This window comes from Theobroma cacao, chromosome 1, assembly GCF_000208745.1.
Source record: "Theobroma cacao cultivar B97-61/B2 chromosome 1, Criollo_cocoa_genome_V2, whole genome shotgun sequence".
Taxonomy (NCBI): Eukaryota; Viridiplantae; Streptophyta; class Magnoliopsida; order Malvales; family Malvaceae; genus Theobroma; species Theobroma cacao.
Genome location: NC_030850.1, coordinates 7,769,828 through 7,790,131, shown reverse-complemented (window position 1 = coordinate 7,790,131; position 20,304 = coordinate 7,769,828). Strand labels below are relative to the sequence as shown.

General features: G+C 35.7%; 1 protein-coding gene across 3 annotated transcripts in view; it reads right to left on the bottom strand.

Moving 5' to 3' along the window:
• The window catches only part of LOC18611919 (DNA topoisomerase 3-alpha), a 30,856-nt gene that overhangs the window by 6,695 nt on the left and 3,857 nt on the right, over window positions 1-20,304 (bottom strand). For all 3 annotated transcript variants that reach the window (XM_018114193.1, XM_007048418.2, XM_018114196.1), the window contains exons 9-18: window positions 19,233-19,412; window positions 19,023-19,151; window positions 13,429-13,503; window positions 12,592-12,681; window positions 12,373-12,477; window positions 10,025-10,059; window positions 2,711-2,840; window positions 1,769-1,821; window positions 1,600-1,699; window positions 455-493 (exon numbers count right to left, since the gene is read on the bottom strand). In XM_018114193.1, the coding sequence (XP_017969682.1) occupies window positions 455-493; window positions 1,600-1,699; window positions 1,769-1,821; window positions 2,711-2,840; window positions 10,025-10,059; window positions 12,373-12,477; window positions 12,592-12,681; window positions 13,429-13,503; window positions 19,023-19,151; window positions 19,233-19,412 (936 nt within the window). The remainder of the gene's footprint in view (window positions 1-454; window positions 494-1,599; window positions 1,700-1,768; window positions 1,822-2,710; window positions 2,841-10,024; window positions 10,060-12,372; window positions 12,478-12,591; window positions 12,682-13,428; window positions 13,504-19,022; window positions 19,152-19,232; window positions 19,413-20,304) is intronic.

Genomic DNA, 20,304 nt, shown 5'->3' with positions numbered 1-20,304 from the left:
AATGGACAGATAATTATAGCTAACAAGAAAAATCAAAGTGGTTATGATGCACTGACCACATTTGTTGGTGGTGATACTAATTATATGTGGTTATGACAGTAAGAGCTCACAACTTGTGTGCTACAATCATTGAGGTTGAGGAGCACAAAAGGGAAAGAAGAGATCTTTTGCTGTCTCCTTCTCCGTTCTGGTTGAAAATAACTTTTCTAGACTTAACTTTACCATGGAATCACCTTTTCCAACTCATCAAACAAGTATCATATATGTTTTCTTCTTTTAAAACTATGCAACAAACTTAGGTTACCACACATGTTTTTCGTTTTCAGAATATTGCAAACCAAAGGACACCTTAACTATCTTTCTGGCACAAGTTTCAGTTAATGTTCTCATCTGAGTGATATATTAGCTTTCTATAATTCATATTTAAGACTATTAAATAAACCCAGGCACTGACCTGCGGAAAACCCAAGCATCCAACCATGAAGTTGCCATCCTGTTGGAAAAGAAGTATAATGGTTCATAAGAAATTGAAGGACTTGACTGCTCGCAAAGGATACTATTATAATATCAGAATAGCTTAAATATGGTTACACAGTAAGGCAAAAACATGAAAGAAATTAATGGTCATGGAAATCATAATGAACCAGAAAAATTAGGCTTAAAATTAGAAACTCAACATTTGAAAGATGCCTATCCCAGATATTTGGCTAACAAACATGATCTTATCTCTCCAATGAGCTTGATGAAACATCTGTCATATCACAAATCTTAATTTATTTCTTGTTTTCTTAACCAGTACTCTTTGTAATAAACTTACACATCCCATTGGCATCTAAGCCAACTACCATTCTTTGGACAATTTGTTTTTTTTTTTTCCCTAATTTCAATAGGAGACACCAAATTGAAAGCCTAAGCTTATCCTAATCTAGCCTTTACAACATCCTTTTCTAGTTGCCGCACATGAGATGACTCAATTTATCATGAATGGTTACTACTGTTATAAAATTGATATTTTCAAAAACCCTTATTCATGTGCAAATAGTAGTGGTCTCAGAACCTAAGAGCACCTGCTTACTTCTTCTACATTCCCAGTGTGGGCTAGATTATATCACAAGAAGACTTAACCTGTGGTCCAATTTCTATGTCAAGGAAAACCACCCAAGTCACTATATTATTAGGTAAAAAAAAAAAACTGATTTAGAAACACTTCAAATTCACCAGACAGTAAACACATGGCCAAATCCTATAGCATACAGGCAATAATAGAAATCCATTTTGCATGAGAAAAGACATTGATCCATTTTGCATGAGTAAATATTGAAGCTCTCACATACCACAAAGCTCAAGTAGGGGCCTGACCTACAACCACTATCTTCATAATTATACATAACAAAAATTATATCATCTCAGCAACATCATCTAGATTGCAAGATGAGGGAAAGAACGGATGCTTGAATTAAGATAATTACAAGCGAAGAAGAAGAATACTGCACAGAAGATGAGAAATGCAACTAATGTCCAATACAAAAACAAAACACAAAGATACTACAAAATAGTCTCTATAATCTAAACGAAAAATTGAATTAATGTCATGCATACACGGTTTTTCTTCAGCACCATAGAAGATTCTCGGCAAAGTCCACACTGCCTAACCACTTCTCCAGCTGCATGGTTGTCGTCACCAGCAGCTTGATTTGATCTGCATAAGCAGTTAGCATAATAACAGTGGCAATATTTGCTACTACAATATAGGGAATTAATAAACTACCTCTCGAAGAAAACTGCCATAGCCTCTAATAATTTCACTTTATTCAATCTTGCCTGCATATAATATTCAGCTTGTCATAAAACATGACATCAACCAAAAGCGTATATGGACACATCAACCAAACACCATAAATGTATGTGTGTGTGTGTGTATATATATATATATATTTCAAAGGTGATAAATGTATATATATGACTTTTGACCTTTCTTATATCACCGAAATCCTATATTTGGTGTACCATTTTGATTTGACTAAAGGATGTTTCAATCTATCCTAAAAACTTTGAAATATTGAGATTTTTCCCTCTTTCTTCCATTGTTTCTTCTATTTCTTTCCTACCCTCTAATTTCTTAATCTCCCTTATGCCGTCCTTTTTTTTGTCCATCATACATTATGATAATCCAAATGGAGAAATTATATAATTTAGGAACTTAATATAGTAGTTTAAAATTTCATGGTTTCAAAGGTAATTTTATATCTATATTTAGGTAATTTAGGTTATTTAGCTTATTTTATTTCAGTTACTCTTACTTATTTACCAAGTATTATAAATACTTATTTTCAATTTCAATTGCTTTGGATTATTAAGACATTATAAAAATAGAGATTAAATTATTGAGATATTCCCATGCTTATGCACTTCCTCAATTTCCTTTGTTTCTCCCTTTGATTGCTTTTTTTCTTCTCCTTTCCCCTCTGACTTCTTTACTTCATCTCTTCTTTTTCTTTCCCTATTTAATTTATAAGGAGTCATACATCAAGGTTTGATTTGTCTTAAGGAATTCTTTTTCTCCTTCTCTCCCCCTTAAGCAGCCCTCCTCCTTTCTGCATCCTAAATCCTATTAATTATGCAAATTTTACACTAAACAAACAGTGTTCCCTAGCATAATTACCCAGCAAAATAGATTCCACAAGCAAATAAATATATAGAAGCAACTTACATCTAAGAAGCAAGCTTTCATCTGTTGCAAGCAAGTGGCTAAAACTTCATCTTTTCTCTTATTGCCTACACTAACTTCTTTCATGTCAAACTCCATCATTGATCTGAGATTTGGCTTCCAAAGTTCATACCTGATCAAAAATATACCATGATGAATGACAGAAAAAAACTAAGAAACAAGAATATTGTAATTATGATGCAACCACTTGCATGGGCAAATAAAAAAACTATCCTACTAGCATACACTTATTGAGTGACTGCAATTAATGTGGCAGTCTGTGGAGACAACATTATTGTCATTTTGGACATAGATGTAGGCTTTTGACGGGCAACTTCCAATATGGAAACAGGGTTGCAGCTTATTAGGGAACCAAAATCGATAGCAGCTGCACAATATTGCATGCTCTTTAGATAAATTTATCTACATCTTCGAAAAAATTTTGCAAAGGTTGACCACAGGTTAACAGAAGGATTCTGTTCTCCAGTGCCCAACAGGGCAATTTCTCAATCAAAGAAGTGTCCATGAAAACAGAGAAAGAAGGAAAATATGCACCACATTTCCATATGCTTTACAACTAATTGCCTCTCTAAAAAAACTCATATTGAACCTGGAAAACATTCGTATATAGTGAAATGCATCTCCTATTATGAAGTAAAACATCATTTGCAAAGTTGACCAGATTTCTTCTCCAAAGTAAAAAAAGTACTTCTTCATGCACATTTGTGCTTCTTAGATTGCTTTCTTTTATTTCTTGTTTCCCTTTTTCTTCTTAAAATCGAATCGTTCAGAAGAATGAAGAGAATGTTAAAGATAATGGGGACAGAGAATAGGATATGTTTTAAATCTTTCAAACTCACACATTGTTTGTTGATATAGGCTAATTTTTTACACTATCCTTATCTACAGGCAGACAAAGACCTTTTTAATTTGTGTATAATGCAACTGCTTCTGAAGACAATGCAGTTATGGTAGGCAGCATGAAGGTCTATAGTGCTTACAATCCGACTATTAGCACATCAGTTAATCCCTTAGTTTACAAGCAATTCACACATAGGAAGCATAGACTAAGTCAACATATCTGATTCATTGCTGGCAGTTTATTATGAACAGTTTCATTGTGGTTCCTATTTTATTGTTAGTGGTAGTTTTCCATTTCATGTTATTGGAGGTTGTGTCTCCACCTTTCCATTTTCTTGCTTTAAGGGTGGTTATTCCACCAAGCTGTAGCTAAAAAGGCAGTGAAGTTAATAAAAGACGGTTGTTCAGAATCTATTCAAGTTTTGAGCACTTAAAACTCAAGAGATCTGCAGGTTCCCTCTAACGAGCCAGCATTACAAACATAGGTCGAAAAAAGAAACCTTCCACCCAAGTACCTAGCGTATCTCAAACTAAACCCAACCCTTCCACACACTGTCCCATAACTTGATCCGTTTCAAGGGACCGTATCAATTTGGTATCAGAGCCTAATGTTATGGGGGACCTTTTTCAATAACAATTGCAGCAACTTTTACAATTGTTCCAAGATGAACGTGTAGCCAATTTGGCACGACAAGAAGCAATAAATGCTCGACTAGATGAACTCATTAAGGATTCAGCTGCTTCCAAAGTTGATACCGTAGCTACAGAGGAAGGCAGTAACAACCGAAGCCATAAGGGCGAAGGCGTAGCAAGAAGGACAGGATCCGAAACCACAAGGGGAGGTGCCATCATCCCTAAGCTCACAAAGTTGGATTTTCCACAATTCAATGGCCAAGAAGATCCTTTAGGGTGGTTCAGCAGGTGCGAGCATTACTTTGGCCACCAACAAACAACCGAAGAAGAAAAGGTTAGCCTTGCTTTTTTCCACTTGGAGGGGAATGCGCAGCTATAGTTCCTTCAAATGGAAGTTGATATGCCACAACCTTTTTGGAATGAATTCAAACATCAATGTCACCTGTGCTTTGGCCCACCTATAAGGAGTCATAAGTTGGGAGAATTGGTGAAACTTCAACAAAGTGGTTCTGTAGTAGATTACCAAGAAAAATTTGAGCAATTGGCTTCACAGGCCGGCACTCTCACTCAAGCACAATAAATTGAACTTTACATCAGTCCCTTTTTTAATTGGTGTTTGGTAGAGATCTTTTAGGAATTATTGTATTTTTGTATCTGATTATTAGGGCCTAATATTATGCTATCTATATTTGTGATAACTTCTTGTTTTAGTGTTGTTTTAGAGTTAACATTGATATATATATATATAGGTTGTTGTAAATAATTTTTTTATCACAGAGAATAAAAAACTCTCATGTTTTTCCTCCCAACATGGTATCAGAGCTTCTACCAATTAAAGAAGCCATATTTTTTATTGCTTGGTACTAGGGGAATCTTGTCTGCTACTCTTGACAGCCATGATTTGAAACACCAGTCAAGCAAGGCTTCTGGCGACTGTCAAGAGTAGCAGACAAGATTCCCCTACTGCCGAGCGATAAAAAATATGGCTTCTTTAGTTGGTAGAAGCTCTGATACCATGTTGGGAGGAAAAACATGAGAGTTTTTTATTCTCTGTCATAGAAAAATTATTTACAGCAGCCTATATATATATATACAATAATTTCTAAAATTATTAGGCCTTAATAATCAGACACAATATATAATAATTCTTAAAATTTTTCCTAAAAGATCTCTACCAAACACCAGTCAACAAGCTGCAATGAGTATATCCTGACTCTATGAACGCAAGGGGCAGCCCACTCGGACACCAATATCAAAGGTTCAACAATCAAAACCTCCTAATACACTACTTTAACACTGTACGAGATTTGTGAAAACATTGACTAGGGCTAAAATGAAGGAGAGTGGCTTAAAGGTCAAAGGTCAAAGGCCATCAATGTAAGAAATTATTCTGGATCGACTCAGTTGAAGAAAAAGACAAAAAGCAAACCGAATATGATTAATACTAATCAACCAGAGATCTCGTTGAATGCCATCATCGGTATCAATACTCCTCTAAACATGCATCTGCAAGGCAAATTGAATGGTAACCCAGCTCTATCTTTAGTAAACTCTAGTAGTACTCATAGTTTTGTGGACTCCAAATTTGTATCACAATTTAATCTTCAAGTGGAAAAACGAGATAGATTACGGATTGTGGTTGCAAATGGAGAGAGAATTAGAAGTCTAGGTCAATGCAAGGGAATGTCACTCCAATTAGGCAATCACACTTTCTTTGTTGATTTATATGTTCTCACTTTAAGCGGTTTTGATGTTGTATTAGGTGTCAATTGGTTAAAAACCTTGGGACCCATTTTGTGGGACTTTACAAATATGTGGATGTCTTTTACTAAACTAGGAAAACAAATAGAATTACATGGAATTAAAACTTCCCAACCAACACAAAGTGCTGAGATTCAAGTTGTTACTGCCGAAGAAGATTACGATGCTGATTTACAGTGACTCTTACGAGATTTTGCTTATTTATTCTAGGAACCCATGAGCCTTCCTCCTTCACGTACATATGATCATCAAATAGTTGTTAGACCATATCCATATCCACATGTCTAGAAAGATGACATTGAGCAACAATGTTCCGAGATATTGAAGCAAGGGATAATTCGGCCTAGTCAATCCCCATTTTCATCTCCTGTGCTCCTTGTTCCTAAGTCAGACGATACTTGGCGCATGTGCACAGATTATCAGGAATTGAATGCAAAGACAATCAAAGACAAATTTCCCATTCCGATTGAGGAATTGTTGGAGGAATTATTCGGAGCAAAGTATTTCTCTAAACTGGATCTGCAGTTAGGCTATCACGAAATTCAAATGAATGAAGCTAATGTAGAAAAAACAACTTTTCGAACACACCATGGCCACTTTGAATTTCGAGTCATGCCCTTCGGGTTAACAAATGCCCCATCTACTTTCTAGGCCCTGATGAATGAGGTATTGCATTCTCACTTAAGAAAAATTGTTTTGGTGTTTTTTGATGATATACTCGTTTACAGCCGTACCTAGATACAGCACATGTATCACTTGCGGACCGTTTTCAAATTGCTCTCAGAACATCACCTTTTCTTGAAATGATCTAAATGCTCATTTGCCCAAACTCAAATTGCTTATTTGGGCCACATCATCACTGCCAAAGGGTTATTGCAGATGCAAGCAAATTTCAAGCATGACAAAATGGCCCAAGCCTTTAACTATTCGAGGCTTACGAGGTTTTTTAGGCTTCACTGGATACTACCGCAAGTTTGTTCATAACTATGGTTCTATTGCAGCACCTCTTACAGTGATGCTCCGTAAAAATTCCTTCATATGGACAGACCAATTGTCTCAAGCTTTTGAAAAACTTAAGGCTGCCACGACCACCACGCCTGTGTTAGCACTTCCTGATTTTTCTCAACCCTTTACAATTGAATGTGACGCTTCTGACACTGGAATTGGTGCGATTTTATTGCAAAATAATAAACCAATCACATTCTTTAACAAGGCCATGGCAATCCGACATCAGCATTTACCAACCTACGAAAAGGAGCTCATTGGTCTTGTTAAGGCCATCAAACACTGGCGCTCTTACTTATGAGGCAAGCACTTCATAGTTTGCACCAATCACTATAGTTTGAAGTTCTCATTGGAGCAAAAACTATTGACACCACCACAGCAACACTGGTGGGGAAAAATCTTGGGCTATTCATTTTCAGTAGAATACAAGGCTGGTCGATACAACTCTGTAGCCAATGCTCTATCCCAGAGAGATTCCGATGGGGCTGTCCTTCACACCATATCCATGCCACAATTGAGCCTATTTGATGAAATTCGTCATGAACAACAAAATTCACCTGAAGTCCAAAGTTTAATCTCTACTGTCCAAGAGGGTACTGCTGCTGAACCGTGGAGCTTCAAACAAGGGCTGCTATTCTATAAACATCAGGTTTATTTAGCCCCTAATTCTCCTTCCATCCAGACAGTCATGATCGCCTTACACAACCAAGGGCATGAAGGGTATCAAAAAACTCTCTTTCGCATTGCCAAAGATTTTCACTGGAACGGCATGAAACACCATATCCGTGACTTCATCCGTGCCTGCAGTATTTGCCAACTTCATAAAACAGAAACTTTGCAACCTGCTGGTCTTCTTCAGACTTTACTAATGCCTGAGCATGTATGGTCTGACATATCATTGGATTTTGTAGAAGGCTTACCTAATTCACATGGTATAAATGTCATTTTGGTGGTTTTGGACCGTTTCTCTAAATACTGTCGTTTACTGCCAATTGCTCACCCATATTCAGCTGTTAGTATTGCACAACTCTTCTTTGACAATATTTTCAAAATACATGGGTTGCCTGAAACAATGGTGAGTGATAGAGATGTCACCTTTACAAGTGCATTTTGGAAGGAACGTTTTCGTCTTAGCAGCACCAAGTTATGTTTCAGCTTCGCTTACCACCCCCAATCAGACGGCCAAACGAAAGTTGTCAACCGAACTATGGAGATGTACTAAAGATGCTTTACCAGTGCTCAGCCTACCAAATGGATGAATTGGTTGACTTGGGTGGAGTATTCATATGATACTAATTTTCATTCTTCACTACAGACCACACCTTTTGAAGTAGTGTATGGGCATCCACTGCTGCGCCTGCTGTCCTATTGTCCTGGAATTTCCAAATTGGATGCTGTGGATCAGGCCTTACAATCTCGAGATATGATCCTTAAATCATTAAGGCAGAATCTGTTGCATCCCAACATAAGATGAAAACCATTTATGATTCCAAGCACCGTAATATTGAATTTCAAGTAAGGGACAAGATTCTTTTACGATTACAGCCATATCCACAGCTCTCCTTGGCTAATTGTCGTCACCAAAAACTGCTGCCAAGGTTCTATGGTCCTTTCAAAATTTTGCAACGTCTTGGACTTATGGCTTATAAATTGGAGTTTCCTCCAGGGACAAAGCTTCATCCTGTGTTCCATGACTCTTGTCTAAAAGTTTTTCATGAGGGGGACAATCCAGTGACTGCTACACTCCCTATGGGTCTTCCAGCAGCACCCATGCCACTACCATTGTCTGTTCTAGACCGTCGAGGCAATCGAAACATTCAAGAGGTTTTGATTCATTGGCAAGACACTTCTGCAGCAGAGGCATCTTGGGAGACTGTTTCATCTATGAAGGAGTGCCTCCCACACTTCACACTTGAGGACAAGCGCGATTTGAAGGAAGGGAGTAATGATAGCACATCAGATAATCCCTTAGTTTACAAGTGATTCACACATGGGAAGTATAGACTAAGTCCACATATCTGATTGATTGCTGGCAGTTTATTGTTAACAGTTTCGTTATGGTCCCTATTTTATTGTTAGTGGTAGTTTTCCATTTCATGTTGTTGGGGGTTGTGTCTCCACCTTTCCACTTTCTTCCTTTAAGTGTGGTTATTCCACCAAGCTGTAGTTAAAAAGGCAGTGAAGTTAATAAAAGAGGGTTGTTCAAAATCTATTCAAGTTCTGAGTACTTAAAACTCAAGATCTGCAGGTTCTCTCTAACGAGCCAGCATTACAAACATAGGTCAAAAAAAGAAACCTTCCACCCAAGTACATAGTGTACCTCAAACTAAACCCAATCCTTCCACACACCATCCCATAACTCGATCCGTTTCAAGGGACCGTATCACTGCCATAAGATATACTGTGTACATTCATCTAAATCTATCCTTTTCCAGTTTTATCAAATATGCCTAAAGGTCCTTGGTGGTTAACTTAACCATTCTTGTGCAACAGTAAAGTTCCTTAATGTTTAAGTTAAGAGTGTAAAGAAAATATGCTTCCAAGTAGCACTCCATGCCAAAAGAGAACAGGGATGACTACTGCCAGAACCAGATGCACCAAGCCCTGCCACTTTGGCTGGGCAAATGCTGCATGGCCCTTATCCGGGTAATGGTACAAGACTCTTAAGTTAAGGGCACAAGTTTTAGCTATTGATTTCTTCAGCTAATAATCAACTTGCTAATCATGCTACAGACAAATTAATGCAGCAAATGGAATTACGGATAAAGACCAACATCAATAACCACATACAGGCTAACACACACGATCTTAGAGTCATGACTCCATTTCTTTATAGACAAATGAAACCCTAAAAAGGATATATATATTAAATAAGAAAATTTCCAAAAACAATAAACCTTCATAATGATCTGGGACATGTCATGCCACATATAAACATGCATGAAACTGACTAACCTTTTAACAAATAAAATAAGAGTTAAGATTCCACATATTATCCTTAGCACTGTAATTTAAGTAAGCTGGCTTATCCAAAAAGAAAAAGAGTAGACTACTTACCCCATGTCATCATATCCCATAACCAGTGCCTCACCCTGAGATTACATAAGTCTCACAGTCAGTACCAATGTAATAACTTACCGTCAGAAAACTAATTTATAACTTGGAAGAAACACAAAAAAGGAAAGAAGAGATAATACCAAATTATGGTTTCATTGCATCCAGTTGTTATCCAGTTACACATGATAGGGTTCAATTAGTTTGCTAATATAAAAGAAATAACTAATATGACAACAAAATGAAATGTAGTGCTGAAAAACTCTAAAATCAAAAGCACACCAAGAACAAAATTATTTAACAAGTTGGTCAACCAAATGAAAGTACAAAATAAAACCCTCAAGAAAACTATAACCGGTAAACCCAAATCCAAATCTTCTCTTACACCCCAAAACATTGATCGGAGAAAAAACTCAGTAATAGAACTCCTTTCACAAAGGGGATTCCTATCAACACAATAAGTTCGGCACATTTACTCAATGATAATCCACAGCAAGGATATAGATTTACTACATTTTGGTTATACCCACACTTAACTAAGCATGCCACTTATGATCATACTTAAGGTCACTCCTATTGTCTGGTGGCTAAAAATGTAAACTTGCACCTCTTTTTAGGCTAAAGAAGACCACTTTCAGAAAGTGCCAACAACGTGTTTAGCAAGGCAATGTCAATTAGTTGATCCAGGCAGTTCATGTGTTGACCTAGAGATAATTTAAAACTTAAAAGTCTCTCATCATAGCTCAAGACATCACTTGGCCTAGAGATAGTTCAAAACTTGGAAATGTCTAAATCCTGGAAACTTACTACCTTTTAAAGGAAAAAGGTTCCTGTTACAAGGATTTTGAGTGCGTAAATTACATCTCCAAACTCTAAAAGCTACACCTTCCTAAAAATGTCCATTAGTCTGTGAAAGGGATCAATTTCAAATATTTAGTATACACGTGGCTGGTTACCAAGGAACCTTTCCATCCACTCTGATGCGGTTAGTTAAGTTTTCAGTACATACATATAGGCAATATGGTTAATTCCTTCAGAATAATGCTCCCCCTCCCCAATTTGTGCTTCCAATTTGATAAATTACATAAGGAAGTGTGCACTCACAACTATTTAGAGTTTGATATTAAAAATATTTAATTGGTAATATCGAAATGACAATATTGTTATCCAAAGAGTAAGCAAAACTTAATCACGATAATGAAGTTGAAATAGGAAAGTATTATGATGTAATTTGTGGAACAAAATTCGAGTAGCCCATTTGCTAAATTTATATTTTATAACAATGCAAATTAAATGAAAAGGTATGATGATATGATCTTAGCTATCAGAATTCTTTTCTATTTAACTGTATACAAACCACTACAAAATCAAATGTTTTAAAGAAAGAACTTAGAGAAAGCAACTTATTATGTTCTATAGAGATTATTATCATGATCTACAAGTAATTCTTTTTAGTGCAAGGAAATGTGCATCAAAACTTAAACTTGATTATTATGATGATCTACAAGTAATTTTTTGTAGGGCAAAGATATGCGCATCAAAACTTAAACTTAGAATACCTACTCAAAACCACTGAGCAAAAAAAAAATACCTACTCAATACCTTCACCCACCCAACCACTTGAGCTAAACCCATGTCGTGACTTAAGTAATTTTTTTCATTAAAACTCTTTATATACATTTTATCACATCCTTTAAATTGATTTTGTTGAGTAAAAATATTTTATACTAATCATTATTTGGAATTTTTCAAAGATACTTCCTTTTCTTTTATACTTAACTGTATTTAAGTTTTACAAGAATTTTTTTATGTGATTATCAAATTTGAGACCCAAACAATTGAATTTGTTTGGTTGTTGTATTCATTTTATTTGTTCAATATTATATTTTACTTCATAACCTATTCAAAAATAAAATATAAATAGAGAGTTTTTAATAAAAAAGAATTGATAATTCTAAAATAGAACACAAGTAGATACTATTTTCTCTTCATTTTAGTGCATTACATTTTACGCATGCATTTATGTACTCATATACATATACATATGTACACAAACATACATATATAAAAATAAAATTTCTGTAATTTGCTATGATGATATATGCATATAAGATTTTATTTTTAAAAGTACCATGTTTTGTTTTGGATGCCACTGTGTCCACTGGATAGAAAGAAAGAGTTATTCTAAAACTTCAAATCATAACAAATTTTAAACTCCCTAATTGTACTTTCTCTCTGAATATTTAATTAATCTCCTGGCTCATAACAAATTCAGTAACACAGAAGATTCAAAAGTAAATAAAATATAATAAAAAAGCTCGAGTCAAAGAAGAAAAGGGAAAAAAGATTACAAGTTTGGTGGGCGAGAAACGAGTGTTTGAGTCCTTTGTTGCATAAAATCGATCTAGCAGCTTTTTAATGTGATCATGCATTGTTGCATCTGTACCAATTCCCGCCTTTCACATAGAAGAAAGAGAGCAACAAGTTTTCAAAAAATCAAACTAATTGCTGTCCGAAAATATTGAGACCAGAATCAAATTACCCAGATCAGAGCACTTAGGAATTCTGACCTTGTCCATACAACTTAGTAAATCAGCTTCACTCAAAAGGGGTGGTGGTCTAGTGACTCCTGTGTCAAGAGTCAATGATGCTGGGATGAACTGCGAGATCACAAGGAACTGAAGAATAAATACCAATTCTAGCCTCAACAATTCTGCAGAGGGATGTAGATGCTTAAATCTATTTTGCAAAACATCAAATTTATGCCATAATTCAGTGTGGACGTCACAAAATCTAATGGTTTGAATTTCATCTTAGTCATCAATGAGAAATCATGAAAAAATAATGAACTCAGATGTCAAAACATTCAAACGAAACATGATCATCTTGTTCTTGTGCCATTTGTACAAAAATTGTTACAGAACCAAGGCCCAGTAATCAATTTGGGAAAAAAAACTATACCTACAAGCCCTCTCCCTCTTCCACCCAAAAGTTATTCCATCAACATAATGGGCTTAAGAATGTCCTTTTATTTTAGCTTTTTTTTTTTTCCCTTTTGCTAACTCCTTGTATTTTAAGAAACTATAGTTTTTTAAGATTATTATTTGGCTTCTTTAGATACTCACAGTATGAATCAAGGCAGGATTCGGTAGCTTTATAGTTAAAAGTGTGCATCTGGGAATTTCTAAGCCAACAATTTAATCCTTTTTACCAGCAATAGTCCCAGATTAGGCTGACATTCTACCAAATAGTTGACAAATATGGCTACTTGAGAATGATTAGCAACATGGCAACTCCACAAGGAAGCAGAGCATAGCAATATACAGGAACACTAACAATCAACTTAAACAAACAATTAACTTCCAATTGAAAAGATTGAAATGAACAATACAGAAACAATGTAAAACCTGCTGTCCAAGAGTGTAGGTTGGAATCATTGAACCTCCCCATGATTCATATCGGTAAACATCTAAGTAATTTCTCTGGTCAAAATAGAAAACCCACTTAGTCAAAATTCAAGATGACAGTGATAAATCTAAAGAGACCATGGAGCTTTAGAAAAGCTATGGCACCATCTGTTGCCAAAAGATACCAAGACAACGACAATTATTCATGCTATTGGAATGAAGCAGCTTCATTATTGTATCACATCTCAAAGAAAATCAATGCATACAAGGCAAGACAGGCTAACAAGAGTAGTGCATTGCTGATTGGCCGATCAGAAGTTATCCATTCCAAGAGAAGGTGTTCGTGATTTTCAACTGACACAGTTTCTGAAGTTTTATCATGCACAATTTTAATTGAAGAAAGAGCAAATAAAGTAAGATTTTACCACAATCCTGTCCAACCTTAATGTTCAAAATGGCAACTTGACATCATACAGAAACACAAAAACAACTTTCCAGTTACAAGTTTCCTTTGACCATTAGCAGTTCAAAATGGATTGACATTTCTTGGACCATAGAAATACCCTGAATGTAACATAAAAGGAAACACCAGAAGCCTGACTATTAAAATAAAAAAAAAAATCCTAAAGTTGTAATTATTCCGACCATCAGAAATCTTGCACTCAGTGATACCAGGCTTAGCCACTGTTAAAGACTGATATACATATACATATATATATATATATATATATATATATATAATAATATATATNATATATATATATATATATATATATATATATATATAAATATATATTATGTGTTAAGGCTATTTTAGGTTTAAGGCTGTTTTAGTCTTTTCTATATTAATAGAATAGCCACATTGTAGAAATTAACCTTTAATTGAATATATACAAGTAATTTACGTGGTATTAGAGCCTACCTATCCAAAACCCTAAAAAATAAAAAATTAAAAGAAGAAGAAAAAGAAGGTACTCGTTGGATCGTTGTAACTGTGTGGATTGGGTTCTATTAAGATTGGTAGAACTTGTTAGCTGAATACGAGGTTGGTTAGTTTTTGATGTTGATTTGTTTTTTTAATATTATGGTAAAGTGAGATGACATCCGAAGGTAGTAAGAATGTGGAGGTTGTGTCCTCACATCACAAAAGACTTGATGTTATGCTAGCTGGAGATGGTTCTAATTTTGTAGAATGGAAGTTTCTAGTTAAGGTTAATGTAAGAGGACTTGGTAAGGAAGCACATCTTATGAACCCTATCCAGAAAAAAACGATGCTGCAAAGGTATGGATGACAGATGATGGAAAATTGTTTTCATAGATTGTTAATTGTATTGATAGAAAGATGGTTCTCTCAATAAAACATACGACAGTTAAAGAGTTATGAGAATTATTACATGAGTGTTTTTCAAATACAAAGAATATGAAGAGATTGTACAGTTTATCACAAGAGGTTAGTCGTCCAAGTCAGAATGGACATACGATTATGAACTATTATTATGGTTATAAGAGTGCTACTGAAGATTTTTACATTGCCATGCCAGTTCTACTGATGTGGCTAAGATGAAAGAACAGCGTCAGAGATTGTTTGTCTTTGGTTGTCTATCTAGTTTAGATTCAGGGTACAACATGATTCGTTCTCAACTCTTTGCTAACAAGGATGTTTCATCATTGTTTGATGTTGTTACCACTGTACTGAATGCTACCAAGGAAAGTGTTTTTACTACCAGTGATGTCTGATCGATCTGCCTTAGTCTCATAGGGTACTAATGGGTTTGCCAGTGGATATAGAGGAGGATCAAGTGGGGAAAAAGGCATTTAGAGGAGGTCATGGTGAAAAGGAACAGGTGGTCATGGAGGTCCAAGAGTGTGTTATAATTGTGGAGCACAAGGTAACCCCAAAAATCGGTGTTCTAAACCCTTACAGGGACAACAAAATTATCATTATCAACCTCCTTCACAGAGGCAACAACAACAACAACAACAGTATCAAGTCCCCTCTAAATTTGCTACTGCAGCATCACAAGTTGGCAATTCTACTACACCTCGCACTGAAGGCCATACAATAATTATGCTTGATGAGGAGTTTTCTAGATATACCCAATTCCGGAAGTCTCAGCAGCCTTCATCCTCTTCTATTGCTACCTTAGTTAAGTCAGGTAATCCCATAGCATGTCTTTCTTCTTCATCTCATCACTGGGTCATTGACTCAGGTGCCACTGACCATATGACAGGAAATTCAGGTATTTTATCCACTTATAGGCATTTCAATCATTGTACTAATGTCACTCTTGCTAATGGGTCAACTACTAAAGTTTTAGGTAGTGGTAGTACATTTGTTACTCTGTCATTGCCTTTATCTTCAGTTTTGCATCTTTCTAATTTTCCATTTAACTTGATGTCTATTAACCAAAAAACTAAAGCCTTAAATTGTTGTGTTCCGTTCTTTCTTGGTTATTGTCTATTTCAGGATCTCTTGACTTGGAAGATTATTGGCAGTGGGAGTGAATCAAATGGATTATATCTACTGGATGAAGTTATTGCTGCTTTTCCTTCTGCTGGTGCATCAATTGCCTATTCTAGTGATCTTTCCCCTTTCCAACTTCACTGCCAACTTGGTCATCCGTCTCAATTAGTGTTGAAGAAAATGTGCCCTGAATTAGTGTCTGTGTCTAGTTTACATGTGAGTCTTGAGAGTTTGCCATGCAACCTCGTGTGCCATATGTGTCTAGAGTTAATAAGAAGGCTACTTCTCTTTTTGAGTTAGTTCATTATAATGTTTGGGGTCCATGTCCTGTGACTTCAAAAACCGGTTTTAAGAATTTTGTAACATTTGTTGATGATTTTTCCAAAAATACTTGGTTATATTTAATGAAATCTAGATTTGAGTTGTTTTGTCTTTGCTGCATTTTGTGCAGAAATTCGTACTCAATTTCACTCTAATATTCGTATCCTCCATAGTGATAATGCTAAAGAGTATTTCTCTGATTGTTTTAGTTCTTGCATGATACAAAATAGCATTATTCATCAGTCTTCTTGTATTGTTACTCCTCAGCAAAATGGAGTAGCAGAGAGAAAAAATCGTCATCTTATGGAAGTTGCTAGACCCTTAATGTTTCAAATGAGAGTTCCTAAAGTTTTTTGAGCTGATGCTATTCATACAACTGCTTTTCTTATTAAGCGCACGCATTCATATGTTCGTCAAGGCCAAACACCATATTATATCTTGTCTCCAAACCAGTCCTTATTTCCTATACCTCCCAAGGTATTTGGTTGTACTTATTTTGTTCAAGATATGCGACCACATGTTAGTAAGCTAGATCCTTATTCATTAAAATGTATATTCTTAGGTTACTTACGTACATGAAAAGGTTATCATTGTTACTCACCAGAATTGGGCAAGTGTCTTGTTTCTCGTGATGTCACATTCTTTGAGCATAGTCCTTTCTTTGCTAGTCCTCCTTCCTTTGTTTCTGAGATTGAGCTAGTAGATGATTTCTTGATTTATATAGTGAATAATCCTAGTCTTGATACTCCATTTGTTTCATCTCGACCTCCTATCACACAGGTGTACACCCCGTCATCATGGCACTAATGCAACAATTCTTCAACCCGTAGATACATCGCTGGATTCACTTCTCGTACTGACTTCTACTTCATTAGATTCTGATCTTGATCTCCTTATTGCTCTCCGAAAAGGTAAATGCCAGCGCACTCATTCCATCTCTTCTTTTGTTTTCTATGATCATCTTTCTCGTTCTTCTCGTTCCTTTGTTGCTTCTCTTGATTCAGTTTCACTTCCAAAGACTCTTACAGAGGCATTATCTCATGATGGTTCGTGAACTGCTATGGAAGAGAAAATATTGGCCCTTGAGACTAATGGTACTTGGGATTTAGTTTCTCTTCCATCGGGTAAAAAGGTCATTGGGTGCAAGTGGGTGTATACAATAAAGGTGAATCCTGATGGTACTATTGCTAGATTGAAAGCCCGATTGGTAGCTAAGGGTTATGCTCAAACTTATGGTGTGGATTATACACACATTTTCTCCTGTAGCTGAATTAACTTTTGTTTGTATATTTCTTTCATTAGCTACTACTAATCATTGGCCTTTATACCAATTGGATGTGAAGAATGCCTTTCTTCACGGTGAAAAGGTGTATATGCAGCAACGACCTGGGTTTGTTGCTCAAGGGGAATTTGGTTAAGTATGCAAGTTGAGAAAATCATTGTATGGGTTGAAACAATCTCCTAGAGCTTGGTTTGGGAGGGTTAGTGATGTGGTATTTGAGTTTGAACTATTGCGGAGTTCATGTGATCATAATGCATTCTTTCGACGTACTAACAATGGTTGTATTTTGTTGGTTGTTTATGTTGATGATATTTTGATTACAATTAGTGATCAACAGGGTATTCATGATCTTAAAGTTTTTCTTCAAGCAAAATTTGAAATGAAAGACTCGGGTTCCTTAAAATACTTTCTAGGGATTGAAGAAACTTGCTCCAAAAAGGGTATATTTCTCTCCCAAAGTATGTACTAGATTTGCTCAAAGATGTTGTATTGCTTGTCACAAAGCCTTGTGATACTCCTATGGACTCAAGTGTGAAGCTTATAGCAGGAAAGGGGGAGGCATTTGCAGATCCTGAAAAATATAGACACCTAGTAAGTAAATTGAATTATTTGACTGTGACTCGTCCTGATATTTCTTTTCCAGTGAGTGTAGTAAGTCAATTCATGTCAGTGCCTACTTCTATTCATTGGGATGCCTTGGTTCACATTCTGAAGTATTTAAAGGGACACCAGGCAAAGGGGTTGTATATTAAGATCACGGACATACTCAAGTTGACAGCTTTACTGATGCCGATTGGGCTGGGTCACCAGATGAAAGGAAATCTACTACAAGATATTGTATGTTTGTGGCAGGAAATTTGGTATCCTGGAAGAGTAAGAAGCAGAATGTGGCAGCAAGGTCTAGTGCAGAGTCCGAGTACCGTGCTATGGCACAAACTACTTGTAAGCTTATGTGGATTCATCATGTGTTGGAGGAAATCGGTTTTGGTGATTCATCTCCTATGAGATTGTGGCATGATAATCAGGCAGCTATGCATATTTCTTCTAATCCAGTGTTTCATGAAAGGACAAAACATATTGAGGTTGATTGTCATTTTGTACGAGAGAAGATTCAACAAAAATTGATATCTACTTCCTATGTTAGCACAGGAGAGCAATTAGCAAATTTGTTTACTAAGAATCTTTCTCGAGTTAGAATTGATTATATTGTAACAAGCTGGGCATGATCAATATCTATGCTCCAGCATGAGGGGGGGTGGTTAAAGACTGATATATATATATATATATATTATGTGTTAGGGCTATTTTAAGTTTAAGGTTGTTTTCGTCTTTCCTATATTTTCTATTCTACTATAAATAGAATAGCCACATTGTGGAAATTAACCTTTTATCAAATATATGAAAGTAGTTTACAGCCTCCAAATTAAAAAAAAAAAAAGAAAATACTACACTCCAATGCTTTTTAATGAATGAGAAAAGACTCAAGGAAGAGAAAGGCAAAATTGGAAAAAGCTATAAAATACTTACCTCTAATATTACTCTTCCTGATGTAGAAAATTGTTCATCTGCAATGTCAATTTCAACTGTAGTTTCAGCCCCTACAGCTGGTTGTGAAACACAAGCCAAGAAATGGCGAACTACCAGTTCATATAATTTCTGTGATGCAAAGGAAAAGGAATTAAATTTCCAAAAAATCAATGACACTATAATTCTTATTAGCCTAATACACTTGCTTACACGATGGTCTTGACTCCAATTATGTTCTCCAGCAGAAAATTTTGTAGGGTGAATGGGTGGATGAGCCTTGTCATCATGTCCACCACTGCTAGGGTTTCTCCAGAGACTTGTCCCAGGGTCCAATAACCTCTGAGCATAAGAACCCCACTCAGGATGGTCCTGTTGTTCTTGCACAATTGCCTACATTAAATAAAACTAGAGTTAATAATAATTTCATCAATGCAAGCAACTCCTACAGGTAATCAATGGCAGGGGATCAAAAACAAATCCTATGACTCATGAAGAAACGGCATTTTAAGATAGCAAAAGGCAATACAACAAAAATGTTGCATTGAAAATATGATAATAATATTAAAAAAAGAAACTATTCTTACAGAATAGCAAGCATTGTCACATTGATTTATTAAGGTGATTCCAATTCATAAATCCACTGCTTTTTTCATAAAAGTTGAATGTTAACTAGTCAACTGCTAATGTAAATGTAAAGTCAAAAGTTATCTTGGTTTGACTTTATAAATTTATTAATTAGATAAAAAGCAAATGTAAACATAATATAGCACTCAAGCAAGGAAAAAAAAATAATGTTGGAGAAAGAGTGAACTGAAACACCTTCAAAATCCAGCAAGGCATCCCTATGAGATTTAATTTCCGGAAAAGAAGCTTTAAAGTAGCAACAAGACAAATAAGGAACTGAACAATTCAGAAAGTGCAAGAAATGGAAGCTTCAATCCTGATAACTTTCAAAGTATAGGACAAAGCCCTACACAGTGTTGCCCAAATATTTGATCACAAATCTGTTGAATTGGTGATTGCAGTTTTCTATCTATTTTAGTTTAAAAGGCAAATATCGTTGACTCAATTCTCGTAAAAAATGAGGGTACAATCAATAGAAAAATAGCATAAGTGTTCTGTTAGAATTGAACCTAATGATGCTTCATATCTTATGAATGTCCACCATTTCACATCAAACCTAGTGACAAGAAGATTAAAACTTCACAACCATTACCCTCAATCTGTGATTCTGCTCTCAATACATTAAAGAGAAGCACCACAAGTTTGCTAAGTGTTCCTC